This window comes from Hemitrygon akajei, chromosome 7 (genome assembly GCF_048418815.1).
Source record: "Hemitrygon akajei chromosome 7, sHemAka1.3, whole genome shotgun sequence".
Lineage (NCBI taxonomy): Eukaryota > Metazoa > Chordata > Chondrichthyes > Myliobatiformes > Dasyatidae > Hemitrygon > Hemitrygon akajei.
In genome coordinates this window covers 124,300,673-124,319,525 of record NC_133130.1, presented here as the reverse complement: position 1 = coordinate 124,319,525, position 18,853 = coordinate 124,300,673, and the positions used below count along the sequence as shown (strand labels likewise).

The window sequence follows — 18,853 nt, the reverse complement described above, 5'->3', positions numbered from 1 at the left end:
TGGCACCAGTATGTTTCATCAGCGATACTGTAAAATACCCAGGAGAAGCTAGAACCAAATTTTGGCTGTGGTCTGAAAAACTAAGGACTGCTTGGAAATGGGTGCAGAGTTTTTAAATTGGGGCTGGCATCAAGATTGGGGTGTACTGGACAGGGAGGAAGGCTACCATGGCTTGTAGAGGGATCTGCATCAGCTGGAAAAATGGCAGATAGAATTTTATGCTGACAAGTGCAGTTTAGCACTTTGTTAGGAACGACCAAGGTAGGTCTTACACAGTGAATGTTAAAGCACTGAGGAATGTGGTAGAACAATAAGATCTGGGAATGCAGGTCTATAATTCATTGAAAGTGGTGGCACAGGTAAATAGCGTTGTAAAGAAAGCTTTTGGTACATTGGCCATCTTAAATCAATGTATAGAGTACAGGAGATGGGATGTTACATTGAACTTGTATAAGACGTTGGTGAGGCTTTATTTGAAGTATTGAGTGCAGTTTTGGTCACCTACCTACAGGAAAGATGTAAACAAGGTTGAAGGAGTACAGAGAAAATTTACAAGGACATTGCTGGGTATGGAGGACCTGAGTTATAAGGAAAGATTGAATAGGTTAGGACTGTATTCTCTAGAATGTAGAAGACTGAAAGGAGATTTGATAGAGGTGTACAAAATTATCAGGAGCATAGAAAGTGTGAATGCAAGCAGACTTTTTCCACTGAGATTGGGTGGAACCACAACCAGAGGTCATGAGTAAAGGGTGAAATGTGGGAAGTTTAAGGCGAACATGAGAGCAAACTTCTTCACTCAGAGGGTTGTGAGTGTAGAATGAACTCCCAGTGCAAGTAGTGCATGCGAGCTCGATTTCAAAGTTTAAGTGAAGTTTGGATAGATAAATGGATAGTGGAGGTATGGAGGTTCCCATAGTCCCAGTGCAGGTCGATGAGAGAAGGCAGTTTAAGTGGTTTTGGCATGGACTAGATGGGCCAGACTGTGCTGTACTTCTCTTTGACTCTATTTATGAAATGAAATCAGAAGGATTGGTATTGCTAAATGCACATTGAGCAAGATACTGAGGAATAACGTAATTTCTCTGGGTATGAAACTCGGAGTGTTGCAGTGCTGTGTTCACTCTGCACTAACATATGGAAGCAAATGTTGGACAAAAGTAAATGAAGGAAGACTCGAAGCTGCAGAAATATGTTTTTGAGAAGAATGATGAAAATATTGTGGAAAGGCAGAAATGACAAAGTGCTGCAAAAAGCTAGAACAAGAAGAGAGTGATATCAGTCAAGAAATGGTAGCTGGCATTTTTGGGACATGTTCTGAGAAAAGAGAAGCTCGTGCTTCTCACAGTGATGGGAAATATTGATGGAAGAAAAAGTCACGGTTGACAGCACATGGCATTCATGAGTTACATCAAATGATGGACAGGCAAAAGTTTTGAAGAGCTTATTAGAAATTCTCAGATTAAAGACATATGGAAGAACATGAATGCCCTTGTCATACGACACGGCAAGTGATTATGATGATGCTATGGATAGAGAGAGTGCACTGTCTTTATCTGGCACCCCATTGGCTTTATTAAAGATTTAATTCTTGGTGGGCTTAGGCTAGAATTAATGCTGCATCTCTTGTTCCACTTGAAAAGATGGCAGTGATAGGTGACTAGAAAGATTTAAGTAAAGGCAAGCAGTCAGTGGCCCTAGTAATGATTTCACAATGAGGTATATGTAGAGTGAGAACCAATCAACATTAAAGCAGAGGGAAAATTTCAATATTCTTTGCCGTGTGATAGCTGTGTTTCTCCCCTCCCCCTCCCCCCACTTTCTTACTCTGGCTTCTTCCCCCTTCCTTTCCAGTCCTGATGAAGAGCCTTGGCGTGAAATGTCAACTGTTTACTCTTTTCTATAGATGTAGCCTGGCCTGCTGAGTTCCTCCAGCATCTTATGTGTGTTGCTATGGAGCTGGCTGAATCAACAACCCTCCACAGCGTCTTGAAATTCTGTGTGTTGGAGCCTCTATACCTGGCTTTGATACAGCCAGTCAAAATGCCATCCACCGTATACCTATAGAAATCTGCGAGATTCTTTGGTGACATCTCCACAAATTCCTGACGAAGTGGAGCTGCTGGCATTCCTTCTTTGTAATTGCATCTGTGCTGGTCCTAGGATAGTGTTGATCGTCAGGAATTTAAAGCTGTTTACCATTTCCACCATTGACCCTTCCAACAAGGATCAGTGCATGTTCTCCCAACTTCCCTTTCCTGAATCCACAATCAATTCCTTTGCTTTGCTTAATCTAAGTACCATATCTGTCCATCCTTCTACTCGTGAATGCAGTCAAAAACTTGTTCTCCACTTATATTTTGCTGCCCCACCTCAGTGAGCATCACCATCCAACAGTTTTGAGGGTTGAACTGGTTGTTATTTGTAAATGTGCTTTTGTATAAGGGTCCAAGGAATTCAAAGTCTTAAGTTCAAAGTACATTTATTATCAAAGTATGTATATACTTAAGTCAATCAAACATCAGCCCTTAGGCCTGGGCCCCACTGCCTTGACTCGGTTCTGCCACTTCGAATCATCTCCAGGTCTGCTCCAGCAATAGCAAAATATAGTATACCTTGAGGTTCATTTCCTTATAAGCAGCTACCAAAAAAAAAATAAACCCAGCACCATAACATAGCAGTCAGCACAACGCTTTACAGTACTAGCAAACCAGATTCAAATTGCGCTGCTGTTTGTAAAGAATTTGCACATTCTCCTTATGACCGCGCGGGTTTCCTCCAGGTGCTCCGGTTTCCATCCGCAGTACAAAGTTGTTAGGTTAATTGGTCATTGTAAATTGTCCCATGATTAGGCTAGGGTTAAATCGGGGGTTGCTGGGCGACGTGGCTTGAAGGGCCAGAAGGGGCCTATTTTGCGCTGTACTAAAATAAATAAATACATAAATAAGAAAGAAAACTGTCAAACACCCAATGTACAGAAAAAGGGAACAAATCATGCAAACAAAAGTAAGCAAATAACATTCAGAACTAAAGTTCACAAAAGTGAGTTCACAGCCACAAAGCCAGTCATCATTGCAGACAGTCCAGGAGCCTGTTAGTTGCAGGCCACAGCCTTAGTTCACTGCAGAGATGAATAAACCTGTCCAAGAAGTGAGCTGATTAATGGCCCGTCCCTCGCCTCTGGCCCTGACACCCTGATATTTTCAGTCTGGCTTGGCACTTAAGTCAAGCCCTCAGGTCTGGGCCCCACTGCCTTGACTCAGATATGCCACTTTGAATTGTCTCCAAGTCCGCTCCAGCAATGGAAAACTGCTTGTTCCTTGCTCTCAGACCTGGACCCTGCTGCGTCAATTCGACTTGTACATACAACACCACCACCATTGTGCAATTATTCCTTCTGATCTTTTTGATCCAAAGCAATAATTAAGAATAATAGGCATGAAACAAGCTAGATTATAGTTACCACTATTTGTCATTGAGTTGAATGATGGAACTCCTGCTGGGTGTTACCAGTACCAGGTCGTAGGTTGTTGCATCACACCATCATTTACAAAGGCATATTTTGAAACTGGAGAACAGGTAATTTGGTACTGATTTTCAAAATAATTACAATCTTTTAGAAGGAAAGGGATGAACAAGGTCAAGTTTCTTCTTGACTTCAATACTGGTGCTTTGAATATCTTGCCAAATATCTTTCAGTTTTCAAAAGGACTGAAATAACTCCCTTTATTCAATGTTTCTTAACATTTCCATAGGGATGTTTGAGATTGAAATAGTAGAGAATATGAATTTGTAATTTAATTTGGGTCTGCCTATTTATTATATAATTTCATCAGTTTTAGTTATTTACTGTAGTATGTTTTCTGTATTTAAGAAATATTTGGGTTTTTTCAGCTAAATGACTCTTAAATGGGTTGGCACGGTGACGTAGTAGTTAGCGCAATGCTTTACAGTACAGGTGACCCTGGCTCAATTCCCGCTGCTGCCTGTAAGGAGTTCGTACATTCTCCTTGTGTCCACGTGGATTTCCTCCCACAGTCCAAATATGTTTCCGTCCGAAGGTTAATTGGTCATTGTAAATTGTCCTATGGATTAAATCAGAGGGTTGCTGGGCAGTGTGGCTGGAAGGGCCTATTCTGTGCTGCATCTCAATAAATAAATAAATAAATAAATAATCTGTGCTCTGTCTTGTTACCAGGAAGGACCAGAGTGGCAGTCAATCAGAATCAGGTTTAATATCGCTGGTATATGTCAAGTTAGTTTTTGTTTTGCAGCAGCGGTACATTGCAATACATAATAATACTTAACTATAAATTATAATAAGAATATACAGTATATAAAAAATTAAATAAGTAATGCAAAATAGTAAGGGAAAAAATAGTGGGCTAGAGTTTATGGGTTCATTGACCATTCAGAAATCTGATGGCGAAAGAGAAGAAGCTATTCCTGAAATGTTGAGTGTGTGCCTTCAGGCTCCTGTACCTCTTCCATGAGCAATGAGAAGAGGGCATGGTAAAGAAATAAAAATCGATGCTGTTCTATTTCTCTCAGCAAAGATCAAGTTCTCCTCCAAGTCCTCCAAGCAAATGCTGAAGATGTTCTATAGGTCAGTTGTGGAGAGCGCCCTCTTCTTTGTGGTGGCGTGTTGGGGAGGAAGCATTAAGAAGAGGGACGCCTCACGTCTTAATAAGCTGGTAAGGAAGGCGGGCTCTGTCGTGGGCAAAGTACTGGAGAGTTTAACATCGGTAGCTGAGCGAAGGGCGCTGAGTAGGCTACGGTCAATTATGGAAAACTCTGAACATCCTCTACATAGCACCATCCAGAGACAGAGAAGCAGTTTCAGCGACAGGTTACTATCGATGCAATGCTCCTCAGACAGGATGAAGAGGTCAATACTCCCCAATGCTATTAGGCTTTACGATTCAACCGCCAGGACTTAAGAACTTTTTAAAAGCTATTATTAATGCTTTTTGAGATAGTGATTTAGATGCATATCATATTTTTTACTGAGTTAAGTATTGTATGTAATTAGTTTTGCTACAACAAGTGTATGGGACATTGGAAAAAAGTTGAATTTCCCCATGGGGATGAATAAAGTATCTATCTATCTATCTATCTATCTATCTAATACACTGTCCTCCAAGCAAATACACTGTAGTGATCATTCTAACTGGTTGCATCACCATCTAATACAGAGGGGCTACTGCACAGGATCGGAAAAAGCTGCAGTGGGTTGCAAACTCAGCCAGCTCCATCACGGGCACTAACCTCCACAGCCCTAAGGACTACTACGAAAGGTGCTGCCTCAAAAAGTCAGCATCCATCATTATGGACCTCTGTCACCCAGGACATGCCCTCTTCTTATTACAATTATCAAAGAAGAGGTTCAGGAGCATGAAGACACACACTCAATGATTCAGGAACAGCCTCTTCCATCCATTATCAGGTTTGTGAACAAACAACCCATGAACACTACCTCACTATTTTTACTTATAAAATTTGCGCTATTTATTTAATTTAACTTTTAAAATATATTATTGTAATTTATTGTTTTTTAATGTATTGCACTGTACTGCTGCTGAAAAAGCAACAAGTTTCACACCATATCAAAGTTCAAAGTAAATTTTACTATCAAAATACTTATATGTCACTATATACGACCCTGTGATTAATTTTCTTGTGGGTATACTCAACAGATCTATAGAATAGTAATTATAATCATTTGCAGATGATACTAAGATAGGTGGCGTTGTGGATAATGAAGTAGGTTTTCAAAGCTTGCAGAGAGATTTAGGCCAGTTAGAAGAGTGGGCTGAACGATGGCAGATGGAGTTTAATGCTGATAAGTGTGAGGTGCTACATTTTGGTAGGACTAATCAAAATAGGACATACATGGTAAATGGTAGGGCATTGAGGAATGCAGTAGAGCAGAGTGACCTAGGAATAATGGTGCATAGTTCCCTGAAGGTGGAATCTCATGTGGATAGGGTGGTGAAGAAAGCTTTTGGTATGCTGGCCTTTATAAATCAGAGCATTGAGTATAGGAGTTGGGATGTAATGTTAAAATTGTACAAGGCATTGGTAAGGCCGAATTTAGAGAATTGTGTACAGTTCTGGTCACCGAATTATAGGAAAGATGTCAACAAAATAGAGAGGGTACAGAGAAGATTTACTAGAATGTTACCTGGGTTTCAGCACCTAAGTTACAGGGAAAGATTGAACAAGTTAGGTCTTTATTCTTTGGAGCATAGAAGGTTGAGGAGGGACTTGATAGAGGTATTTAAAATTATGAGGGGGATAGATAGAGTTGACATGGATAGGCTTTTTCCATTGAGAGTAGGGGAGATTCAAACGAGGACATGAGTTGAGAGTTAAGGGGCAAAAATTTAGGGGTAACAGAAGGGGGAATTTCTTTACTCAGAGTGGTAGCTGTATGGAACGAGCTTCCAGTAGAAGTGGTAGAGCGCAGGTTCAATTTTGTCATTTAAAAAAAAAATTGGATAGGTATATGGACAGGAAAGGAATGGAGGGTTATGGGCTGAGTGCAGGTCGGTGAGACTAGGTGAGAGTAAGCTTTCGGCACGGACTAGAAGGGTCGAGATTGCCTGTTTCTGTGCTGTAATTGTTAAATGGTTATATAACAGGATCAATGAAAGATCACCCAGAGAACATGAGATGAAGTGCCCTTGAAAGTGAGTCCATTGGTTGTGGGAACATTTCAATATTGGGGCGTGAAGTTGAGTGATATTAAACCTAATTCTGATTCTGAAATCCTGCATCATCCTGGTTTGGAAGAATACTGTTCTTTCCCTGGGGCAAGGTTCAGACCTTCTCAACCAACAGTGCTGTTGGTGTATCGTCAGTGCTGTTGGTGTATCGTCAGTAACTGACTGCCGTGGTTTGAAGTAAAGAGCGTCTTTCACCTCTGTGAATGCTGATGTTACTGTCATTCGAAACAGTGGACTATTTACATGTCCAGTTCCACACCAGACTGGACTCTGATCAGATACTGAAAGACCTGCTCTATGGACAGCTGGCAGAGGTTGCTTGTCTAGTCGTTTGCCCACAGCTTCACTTCAAGGACGTCTGCACCGGGGACTTGCATGACTGACAGTAGTGAAAACCGAGAGGAAGCTACTGACATGATGAAGGAAGCCCTGAACACCACCAGAGATGGAGGAGCTTCATTGTTGCCCTAAACGCCAGCAGCGTATTGGGCAGGAAGTAAGATCAATCTAACCCTTAAGTCCTTATGTCAACAGTCTGCCTGTGTAGTTCTTCAATGAGTTTGCACTGGAATTTGCACAGAAGTTCATTGCTAAACATCTGACATGACTCTGTATCCATCTGCACACATTATCAGACATTTTGGGTCAACTATCAACTTTATTGGGTGACGAGGAGGAGATGGGTCTCTACCAAAGGAGGAGTAAGGCGCCCCTCCCATCTGCAAGCCTGAAGGTCACCTTTGGACAAGGAGCCCCCACCCTCTGCCAATCAAGCTCGAGTGAAGCCATGGGAGCAGATAGTGGATGGTCTTGTGAACAGTTGGTGCATTTCACAAGTCCTGGTTATGCGACCACTGACACCAGGCAGACAATCTCTTAAGAGTATTGATAATGGCTGGAGTCACCCATCTTGTAAAGACACTGCCCAGAAGAAGGCAATGGAAAACCACTTCTATCAAAAAATTTGCCAAGAACAATCATGGTTACCATGATCGCCCACATCATACAACACGGCACATAATGATGATGATGATCAGTTTATGCCTTTGGGAATAGCTAAGTGCATGAACTTTGGATTAAATATTCAAATTGGGTTAATTCCATCTAATACTGATGTACAATCTTGTAGTGTAGTAATCATTAGGGGCAGCACAGTAGGTTTTACATTACAGATTCAATTCCCACCCCTGACTTTGAGGAGTATGTACATTCTGTCCGTGGCTGTGTCAGTTTACTCTGGGTTCTCCAGTTTCCTCCCACAGTCCAAAGACATACAGTTGGTAGGTTACTTGGTTATTATAAATTATCCTGTGATTAGGCTAGGATTAAATCGGGGATAGCTGGGCTGTTTGGCTCGAAGGGCCTATTCTGCACTGTATCTCAGTAAATAAAAATAACTACTTTTTTTTCTATTAACAGGTCAGCTAATGGATTAATACACATATGGAACTTAAAGACACACAGGGCAGATACAGTACTGGAAAGCCATGATAAAAATTCAGTATTATGGATACAAACATTGCAATGGAGATACTCTCTCATCAGGTTAGTATGCACCAGAATTTCACTACTTGGAAGCAGTATATTCAAGAATGTAGATTTCTGCACATTTGTTGAAATTCCTGAGAACCACAATGTTTTAACACAGAGGAAATTGACAGGTTAGATTAGAATAACGCACCAGTCAGGGGTACCAAGGATGCATCTCCTGAATTGTTACCCCAAATAAGATCAGTTAAACACCCAAAATGCTGGAGGAACTCAGCAAGTCAGGCAGCATCTATGGAAATGAATAAACAGTTGACGTTTCGAGCCAAAACCCTTCATCAGGACTAGAAAGGAAGAGGAGAACTCAGAGTAAGAAGATGGGGAGAGGGAAGGAAGAAGTGGAATGTGGTTGGTAATAGGTGAAACTGGGAGGGGGTAAACTAAAGAGCTGGGTACTTGATTGGTGAAAGAGATAAAGGGCAGGAGAAGGTGGAATCTGATAGGAGAGGATAGAAACAGTAAGGATTGAACTAGAAATCTCCCTGACACCTGAAGTTGAGCTTCTCATTTGTCATCTCACGGAGTTATCAAATACATCAAATGGTTTAATTTAATATCAGAGAATGTTTACAGTATGCAACCTGAAATTCTTACTCTTTGCAGACATCTATGAAACAAGAAACCCCATAGAATGAATGATAGAAACATCAGAACATTGGATTGCAGACCATAGTCTCTTTGGAGGCTTTGCTATTGCTTGCTTGGTGGGTGGTGGGCGCTGATGCTTCTTGTTGGTACAAGTGGGGGGAGGGAAGGAGGGACAGTTGATGTTGTGCTGCTGCTTAATTGTGGGAGGGGGGTTTGGGGGGGACTTCAGGGTTTTGATGTTTCTATCATTCATTCTTTGATGGATGTTTTATGGATGTCTTTGAAAAGTAAGATTTCAGGTTGTATATTCTCTGATACTAAATGGAACCATTGAACCCCGGTCCTTTCTACCCCCTATCGCACAAGCAAACTTCAAAGGGAACTTCTTAAATAATTCAATAAGTAACAATGAATTGGGGAACGTTATTTGTGTGAAACTAAATTCTTATCCCACTGATATTTGCTCTGTTTAAGCCAGGTGCCACCAATCTTTTTTTAATGCTATGGTCCCCAACCATTAACTGAGGGATCCATGGACCCCAGTTTGGGATCCCCTGGCTTAAGTGATTTAGTGAGGACATATAAAGGAAGTTGAAAATACAATCTGTTTCCACTCAGTTTCAGATTTGTATCTTTCCAGGTGTATTTTCTGCAGATTGTTTCACATAGGACTGCTAGGTCCTGGCTCATTCCAAATGACTGTCAAGCACTTTAGCCCAAGTTCTTAGGGCATAAGCCAATTGAATCTGGCCCACTTTTAACTCGTGAATCTCCTCGGCTATTGACAATAGTAAGAACCTCTGCCAACCCAGAAAGCCCATAGCTTTTGTCTAAGCTGGAACCCAAACACAGCCTCAGCCCAGATCATCAGCAGGCTGGCTCGCTACTGCATCTGACTAACAACTGAAAATCAGTCTTGGCAAGAAATTAAAGTTGCTCCAACCTGATGGCATGAATATCAATTTCTCCTTGCGGTGAACAAATTTCCCCCCTTCCCTCTTCCTCCATTCCCCACTCTGCCCTTTTACCTCTTCTCACCTACCTTTTACTTACCCTGGGTCCCCTCCTCCTTCCCTTTCTCCACTTGTTCACACTCCTCTCCTATCAGATTTCTTCCTCACTAGCCCTTGACCTTTCCACCCACCTTCCAGCTATCCTCTTTCCCTTCCCTCCACCTTTTTTATTCTGGCACTTCCCCTTCCTTCTCAGTCCTGAAGAAAGGTCTCGACCCGAAATGTTGACTGTTTACTCTTTTCCGTAGATGCTGCCTGACCTGCTAGTTCCTCCAGCATCTTGCATGCATTGCTTTGGATTCCCAGCATCTGCAGACTTCATTGCAGCATTATCACTGAGGCCTGACTTGGTCATTCTGTCAGAAACCTCAAAGTAGTTAGTGGTCAAAATAGAGCTGACAGTGCTTTGGGACGAACAGATTGAGGAGGTGTCTGAGCATAAAAAAGCCAAATACCAAGAGCTGGTAGAGCAGTGCCAGAGACAAGGTTGGAGGGCACGATGCCAGCATATAGAGGTGGATGTAGAGGTTTTGCTGGCAGCTCGCTGTGCAGAACCTACTCTCTCTTTGGCATTACAGGTAGGGGTGGGGTGATGGGGGACTGCAAAGAAAAGAGCCATCAGGACTGCTGAGCGAGCCTCTAGGTGGTTGTGGATCAAGAGGTATGGCCCTTGGAGCAATGCTGCTGGGACACAAGCCCGGCTGGGTCACCTGGGCATGAGTGTCTGATGTTGAAAAACCTGAAACACCCGATGGCCCCAAGTTACATCACTGATGATGTGTCCCAGCGCACCCTAGGATGTATCTCAGCATCAGGGAAGTGTGTTTGCACCTGTGTGTGTTTGATAAGATAGATGTGTATTGTGCACAATGCACAATGTGTATTATATTAGCCTTTCTCGTAGCAATGTCTTTTCCAAAAGCTCCCTTCTAGAAAGTACTATAGGGTTGTTAAATCAAAACCTTCACACTATTCAAAAAATGTCTTCCCCCCATGCCCCAAGGCTGTTAATCTGATTAATCATTCTAGTTAGCCCACTCCCACCCCTTCTATCTCAGTCAGTGCACTGCACAACCTTCAAGCCACATTTATTAATGCTGTTTACATTGTAAATACAGTACCATGTGAAAGTCTTAGGCACATGTGCAACATGAAGATGTTTTCAAAAATAATGAATTGCCAAATTTACCTTAAGAAGCAGTAAACCATAGAACTGTAGAACATTACAGAAACAGCCTTTTGGCCCTTCTTGGCTGTGCCGAACCATTTTTCTGCCTAGTCCCACTGACCTGCACCTGGACCATATCCCTCCATACACCTCTCATCCACATACCTGTCCAAGTTTTTCTTAAAAGTTAAAAGTGAGCCAGCATTTACCACTTCATCTGGCAGCTCCATTCCACACTCCCACCACTCTCTGTGTGAAGAAGCCCCCTCCTAATATTCCCTTTAAATTTTTCCCCCTTCACCCTTAACCCATGTCCTCTGGTTTTTTTCTCCCTAGCCTCTGTGGAAAAAGCTTGCTTGCATTCACTTTATCTATACCCATCATAATTTTATACACCTCTATCAAATCTCCCTTCATTCTTCTATGCTCCAGGGAATAAAGTCCTAACCTATTCAACCTTTCTGTGTAACTCAGTTTCTCAAGTCCTGGCAACATCCTTGTAAACCTTCTCTGCACTCTTTCAACCTTATTAATATGCTTCCTGTAATTCGGTGACCAAAACTGCACACAATTCTCCAAATTCGGCCTCACCAATGCCTTATACAACCTTACCATAACATTCCAACTCATACTCAGTACTTTGATTTATATAGGCAAATGTACCAAAACTCCCTTTACCACCCTATCTACCTGTGACACCACTTTTAGGGAATTTTGTATCTGTATTCCCAGATCCCTCTGTTCTACTGCACTCCTCAGTACAGTAAAATAATAAATGAAATCAAGCCCAAGAGTACATCAGAGCGGCAGGGCCAGGATCCGAGAGAGAGGTATGATCCGAGATTAGGAAGATTTAAGCACTGGACATGATTGAAAAGGCCAGGGTATCAGGGCCAGAGGCAAGGGATGGGTGGTTCCGCTCACTGCCCGATGAGGTTTACTCAGCTCTGCACTGAACTGAGGCTGTGGCCTTATAACTAATGGACTCCTGGATCGCTTCAGAGATAACTGGCTTTGTTGCTGTGGACTCACTTTCATCACCTTCAGTTGTTTGCTTGCTTTTATTGTTGGCATGATTTGTTCTTTTTTCTGCACATTGGGTGTTTGGTGGTCTTTTTTAAAAAATGTTTTCTGTTGAGTTCTTTGTTTTGTGGCTACCTGTAAGGAGATGAATCTCAAGGTTGTATAATGTATACTTACTTTGATAATGAATGTACTTTGAACTTTGTACTTCATTTGGTGTGACTACCCTATGCCTTTAAAACTACATTAATCCCCTTAGGTACACTGTTGTGCAGTTTTATAAGAAAATCAGTTTGTAGGTGTTTCAGTCATCTTGGAGAATATGCAACAGTTCTTCTGCAGACATTGGGGTTGCTCAGCAATCCCTCAATTTAATCCTAACCTAATTCCAGGACAAAATACAATGACCAATGAACCTACTGTAATGTCCTGGTAAGCTTTGAGTGTCCTATTGACTTGGACCCCAAGATCCCTCTGATCCTCCACACTGCCCAGAGTCTTACCATTAATACTATATTCTGCCATCATATTTGACCTACCAAAATGAGCCACCTCACACTTATCTGGGTTGAACTCCATCTGCCACTTCTCAGCCCAGTTTTGCATCCTATCAATGTCCTGCTGTAACCTCTGATAGCTCTCCACACTACCCACAACACCCCCAACCTTTGTATCATCAGCAAATTTACTAACCCATCCCTCCACTTCGTCATCCAGATCGTTTATAAAAATCACAAAGGGTAGGGGTCCCAGAACAGATCCCTGAGGCACACCACTGGTGACCGACCTCCATGACCCGTCTGCAGCCACCCTTTGCCTTCTTTGGGCAAGCCAGTTCTGGATCCACAAAGCAATGTCCCTATGGATCCCATGCCTCCTTACTTTCTCAATAAGCCTTGCATGGGGCACCTTGTCAAATGTCTTGCTGAAATCCATTTCGTTGTCGTGGCTATCCCTCGAGGTCGAGGATGATTGTCTTTGTTCTGTGATCTATTTATGGGTTCTCAAGTGGCTTATGCCAATCTTGACTTTGAAAGTTCTTCCGCATTCAGCACGGGTAGTTCCAGATGGCAGATCGGGCTTTGGTTGTTGCTGCCTCTCTTTCCATTTTCTTCTCTTTTCTTCTAATTCTGCACATCTGTTGGCTTCAAAAGTTGCTGTTCCTTCTTGGATGATGGCTTGCCAGAGTTTCCTGTCCTTGGCATTGGTTTCCCAATTGTTGATGTTACATTTCTTCATGTTGGCTTTTAAGACATCTTTGAATCTCTTCTGTTGTCCGCCTCTTTTACGTTTGCCTTCTTTAAGCTGGGAGTAGAAGATTTGTTTCGGCAGATGTTCGTCTTTCATCCGAACAACATGACCACTCCGCCTTAGTTGGTTCTTGATGATGTGGGCTTCAATGCTTGTTGTTTTTGCTTCATTTAGCACATTGACATTGGTTCTTTTATCATCCCAGCTGATATTTAAGAAGTTTCGAAGACAGCGTTGATGGAACTTTTCAAGTCCCTTCAGATGTTGTTGGTATGTTGTCTAGGTTTCTGATGCATACAGGAGCGTTGAGATTACCACTGCTTTGTACACTATCATTTTGGTGTCTGTTCGGATGTCATGATCATGAAAGACTCTTGTTCGGAGATGTCCAAAAGCTGTTCCAGCGCATTTAAGACGATGTTGGATCTCATCATTAAGGTCGACATTGGAGGAGAGGTGACTTCCAAGATACGGAAAGTGGTCCACATTTTCCAGGGTTATCTCGCCAAGTTGAATTGATGGTTCAATCCGATTTGTCTCAGTTGGTGACGGTTGGTAGATGATCTGAGTCTTCTTGGAATTGATGGTAAGTCCAAGTGTCGTGTATGCACGGTTGAAGGCAGTCAGAATCTGTTGTAGGTGGTTTTCTGAGAGAGCTGCAACACTGTTGTCATCTGCGTATTGGAACTCGATGAGGCAACTTGTAGATGTCTTGTTTTTGGACTTGAGACAGGCAAGATTGAAAAGTCTGCCATCTGTTTTGTAGATGATTTCGATTCCTGGGGGTAAGTTGTCCTTGATAATGTGGATGATTGTCGAAATGAAGGTAGTGAACAAAGTTGGGGCAATCACGCATTCCTGTTTTACTCCTGATCTAACTTGAAAAGGCTCACAGTTACTTTTGCTGGCCATGACAATGGCAAGCATGCCATCAGGGAGGAGTCTCAAGATTCGAATGTACTTTTCAGGGCATCCATAGGTGGATAGGACATCCCATAAGAGTTCCCTTGATACCGAGTCAAAGGCTTTGGTGAGGTCGATTAATGCCATGTACAAAGGTTGAAGTTGTTCATGACATTTTTCTTGTAGTTGTTGCTTTGTGAAGATCATGTCGATTGCTCCACGTAATGGTCTAAAACCGGCTTGTGTCTCTGGAAGGATGTTCTCAGCTAAAGGCTTGAGCCAGTTGTTCAAGATGGGGGTGAGGATCTTTCCTGCTGTTGCTAACAGGGAAATTCCACAATAGTTTCTGCATTCGGATCGATCGCCTTTCCTTTTGTAGATGGTAACGATTGCTGAGTCTCTAAAGTCTGCTGGTACATCTTCATTTATCCAGATCTTGATGAGAAGTTGATGTAGTTGATAACGAAGTGGGTTAACTCCAATTTTGTAAACCTCGGCTGGTATTCCATTGAGTCCAGCGGCCTTGCTGTTTTTCAAGGTGTTGATGGCTTCCTTAACTTCTTCAAGTGTTGGTATTTTGCTTAGGGAGTCGGCAACGGGTTGTTTTGGAATGTTGTTAATCACATTCCTGTCAAATGAGACGGTTTGATTTAGAAGATCTTCAAAGTGCTCCCTCCATCTAGAATTGATGTCAGCATTGCTCTTCAGGATGGTTGAACCATCTTTGCTTTTGAGTGGGGCTTGACCGTGAGTGGATGGGCCAAAAATAGCTTTAGTGGCCTTGAAAAAGCCTTGAGTGTCGTTGGCGTCTGCTGGTTGTTGGACTTCCTGAGCTTTCTTCCTCCATCATTGGTTTTTCAGGTTTCGGGTGCTCTTCTGGACTGCAGCCTTGCATTCCTGATAGCGCTTCCTTTTGGTAGCTGGTGGTTGGTCATTTTGTAAGGTAATGAAAGCTTTTCTCTTTTCGTCGATGAGCTGTTGTAGTAGTTTGTCGTTATCATCGAACCAATTCTGATGTTTTTTCATCTTGAACCCAATTGTTTCTTTGCAGGAGGTGATGATAGCATTCTTCAATTGATTCCAGTGTTCTTCTGCAGACGGTGGGATTTGTTGAGGCAGTTGTTCTTGAAGATTTTGTTGGAACTTCTGTACATGGTTGATGTCTTGAAAGATGTCAACATTGAATTTCTTAATACTGTTCTGATTTTGGTGTTTCCTTTCAGGCCGGATCTTCATTCTCATGGTGGATGAGATGAGTCGATGGTCTGTCCAGCACTCGTCGGCACCAGTAACAGCTCTTGTTATCAGTAAATCTTGTTGGTCCCGAGATCGTATGATGTTGTGGTCGATGAGGTGCCAGTGTTTGGAGCGTGGATGCTGCCAGGAGACTTTGTACCTGTTTTTCTGGTGAACTAGGGTGTTTGTAATCACCAGGTTGTGTTCAGCACATTTGGTGAGGAGGAGTGTTCCATTGGCGTTGACCTTACCAACTCCTTCCTTGCTTATTATTCCAGTCCAGAGCCTATGATCTTTCCCAACTCTGGCATTGAAGTCTCCCAAAAGAATGAAATTGTCATTGTTGGGAACAGAGGAAAGGACGTGGTCAAGTTGGGCGTAGAAGTTCATCTTTACTTCATCTTCAGTGTCCAGAGTTGGAGCATAGGCACTGATGATGGTGGCGTGTTGGTTCTTGACAAGCTGGGTTCGCAGAGTCATGAAACGTTCATTGATTCCCAGTGGTTGCTCTGTCAACTTCTGAAGTAGGCTGTTTTGGATGGCAAAACCTATTCCATGGATCCTCGGTTGTTCAGGATCAAGTCCTTTCCAGAAAAAGGTGTATTGACCTTGCTCTTCCTTTAGTTGCTCTTCTCCAGCTCTACAGATCTCACTCAGAGCAATAATGTCAAAGTTGAATTTTTGGAGTTCCCGGGCAACAAAAGCAGTTCTCCTGTCTGGTCGGTCTGAGTTTGGGTTATCCAGCAGAGTTCGTATGTTCCAGGTTCCAAATTTCATAGTTTCACTTCTCGATGTTTTTCGACCGTATGATGGTGATCTGTCTGGATGTGGCTTTCCAGACAGGATGGAGTGAAGCAGACTATTTTTAGGGCACCTTTTCTAGCCCCTTCCCGGTTCAGGGTGAGCAGAGTGGATCCTAAATAGGGCTGCTCAGATGTGAATACTGCTGCTGAACAACTTTCCTGCTTCTGTCCAAACATTGAGTGAATTTACCGCTTTTGTGCCGGATGAGGAACTTCCAGCTATCACGTTGCCTGCTCCTGTCGCCCTCCCCCGATTGCCGAAAGACTTGAAGAAGTGACTCACAGAATGAAGACGCCTGTGTGTGTATTTGTTTAACGTGTACTTGGTGTTGCACTCCAAGAAGCACACAATACTTCACAAATCAACCAACTGATTCCAATGGCATGGAAACCACGACGATTGGAGCTGATGGGTTTGTTGCAGCCTCCATCTGCCTTCACAGTCATTGAGTTTGAAGTAACTTCATTCGCCTGTTCCATCGTTGAGGTCTTGGTTGGATTGTTCTTTGTCATGCACCTCACCCTTGACCTCACCACCATGGGTGACCCTACCAGGAGCATAGCTCCAGATGGCATCGCTCTCGGGATCTCAGGACCACACAAGCTTCTCCACAGCAACAAGGTGACAATCCATGGAGAAGACACTACATTTATATGCATATTAAATAGTTAAATAAGTAGTGCAAAAAAATAGGAAATAAAGTAGTGAGGTAGTGTTCACGGGTTCAATGTCCATTTAGAAATCAAATGGCAGAGGGGAAGAAGCTGTCCCTGAATTGCTGAGAGTGTTCCTTGAGGCTTTTGTACATGGTGACAGTGAGAAGAGGGCATGCCCCGGGTGATGGGGATCATTACTGATGGACACAGCCTTTTTAAAACATCACTCCTTGAAGATGTTGAGGATACTACGGAGGCTATTGCTCATGATGGAGCTGACTCAGTTTTCAACTCTCTGCTCTTTGATCCTGTACAGTAGCCCCCCCCCCCCATACCAGACAGTGATACAGCCAGTTAGAATGTTTGCCATTGTACATCTGTAGAAATTTACCAGTATTTTTGGTAACATACCAAATCTCCTCAAACTCCTAATGAAATATAGCTATTGTTTTGTCTTCTTTCTAGCTGCATCGATATGTTGGGTCCAGGTTAGGTTCTCCGAGATATTGATACCCAGAAATTTGAAACTGCTCACTTTTCCACTTATGATCCCTCTATGAGAACTGAGTCTGATGTCTGGATGATTTAATTGCCAGGCTGAATTGGAAGGGTCAAGTACAGGCTAAATCGAGGCGATGGGGTCCAGGCCCCAGGGGGTCCAGGCCCCAGAGTGTATCAAAGTGACTGAACCTGATGTTTGAATGATTTGATTGTCAGTCTGAATTGGAAAAGTCGGGGCCAGGCCCCAGAGCACATCAAAGTGACTGAACCTGATGTTTGGGCGATTCAGTGCCCGGACCAGATTGTAAAGGTCAGTGCATTGGGACGCAAGGCGAAGGACGAGCTGGTTCTGCTCTGCTGAACTAAGGGTCTATGGACAGGACTGTTTTAGTAGACTTCAGTTCAGAATGCTATTTACTTGTTTATTGTTTGCATGATTTGGTTTTTTTTTGGGTGGTTGATGATCTTTTAAAATTTTTTTTGGAGTTTCTTTGTTTTGTGGCTGCCTGTAAGGAGTCAAATCTGAAGGTTTCTAATGTATACTTACTTTGGTAATAAATGTACTTTGAACTTTGAAATAACTAAGTTATGGGTTGAATGCTAATGTTTAAAATCACTGCAACTAAAGCTTTGTTTGAATGGCAGATTATTGTTCATTTATTGAAGAAATGTGTTCAGCATCCTGCTTTGTGTTGATAGGTTCCATATTTTCTTCCAGCCAAGGTCGTGATTCGACTGTCTGCATGTGGGATCTAGCTGAAGGGCGTAAAATGGTCGTGGATTCCATTCCTCTGGATAGCTATGGATTCTGCCAGTGTTCACTATTGGATAGAGGTGTTGGCAGCTACCTCTTAGCTTTGCCTGGCAAGGATTTGTCAGAGGTAACTCGATAGATCTGAGGGTCCTATTATACAGAGGTGCAGTATCCATAAAACATAGGAGTAGACTTAGGCCATTCGGCTTATCAAGTCTGCTCCACCATTTCATCATGATTGATCCATTTTCCCTCTCAACCCCATTCTTCCTGTAATCTTCCACACTCTGACCGATCAAGAACCTATCAACCTCCGCCTTAAATAAGCCCAGTGACCTGGCTTACACAGCTGCTTGTGGCAACGAACTTACCATAAGACCATAAGATATAGGAGCAGAATTAGGCCATTTGGTCCATTTAGTCTGCTCTGCCATTTCATCATGGCTGATTCATTTCCCTCTCAGCCCCAGTCTCCTGCCTTCTCCCTGTATCTCTCCATGCTCTGACCAATTAAGAATCTTATCAAACTCTGCCCTAAATATACCCAATGACTTAGCTTCCATAGTCACACACAGCAACAAATTCCACAGATTAACCAACTTCCAGCTAAAGAAATTCCTCCTCACCTCTGTCCTAAATGAACGTCACTCTATTTTGAGTTTCTGTCCTCTGGTCCTAGA

The 18,853-nt window shown here is 42.7% G+C and overlaps 1 protein-coding gene across 4 annotated transcripts in view; it reads left to right on the top strand.

Annotated features, from left to right (window-relative positions):
• Positions 1 to 18,853, top strand: part of gnb1l (guanine nucleotide binding protein (G protein), beta polypeptide 1-like) — a 73,710-nt gene that overhangs the window by 31,283 nt on the left and 23,574 nt on the right. For all 4 annotated transcript variants that reach the window (XM_073051880.1, XM_073051879.1, XM_073051881.1 and 1 more), the window contains 2 exons: positions 8,148 to 8,273; positions 18,138 to 18,300. In XM_073051880.1, the coding sequence (XP_072907981.1) occupies positions 8,148 to 8,273; positions 18,138 to 18,300 (289 nt within the window). The remainder of the gene's footprint in view (positions 1 to 8,147; positions 8,274 to 18,137; positions 18,301 to 18,853) is intronic.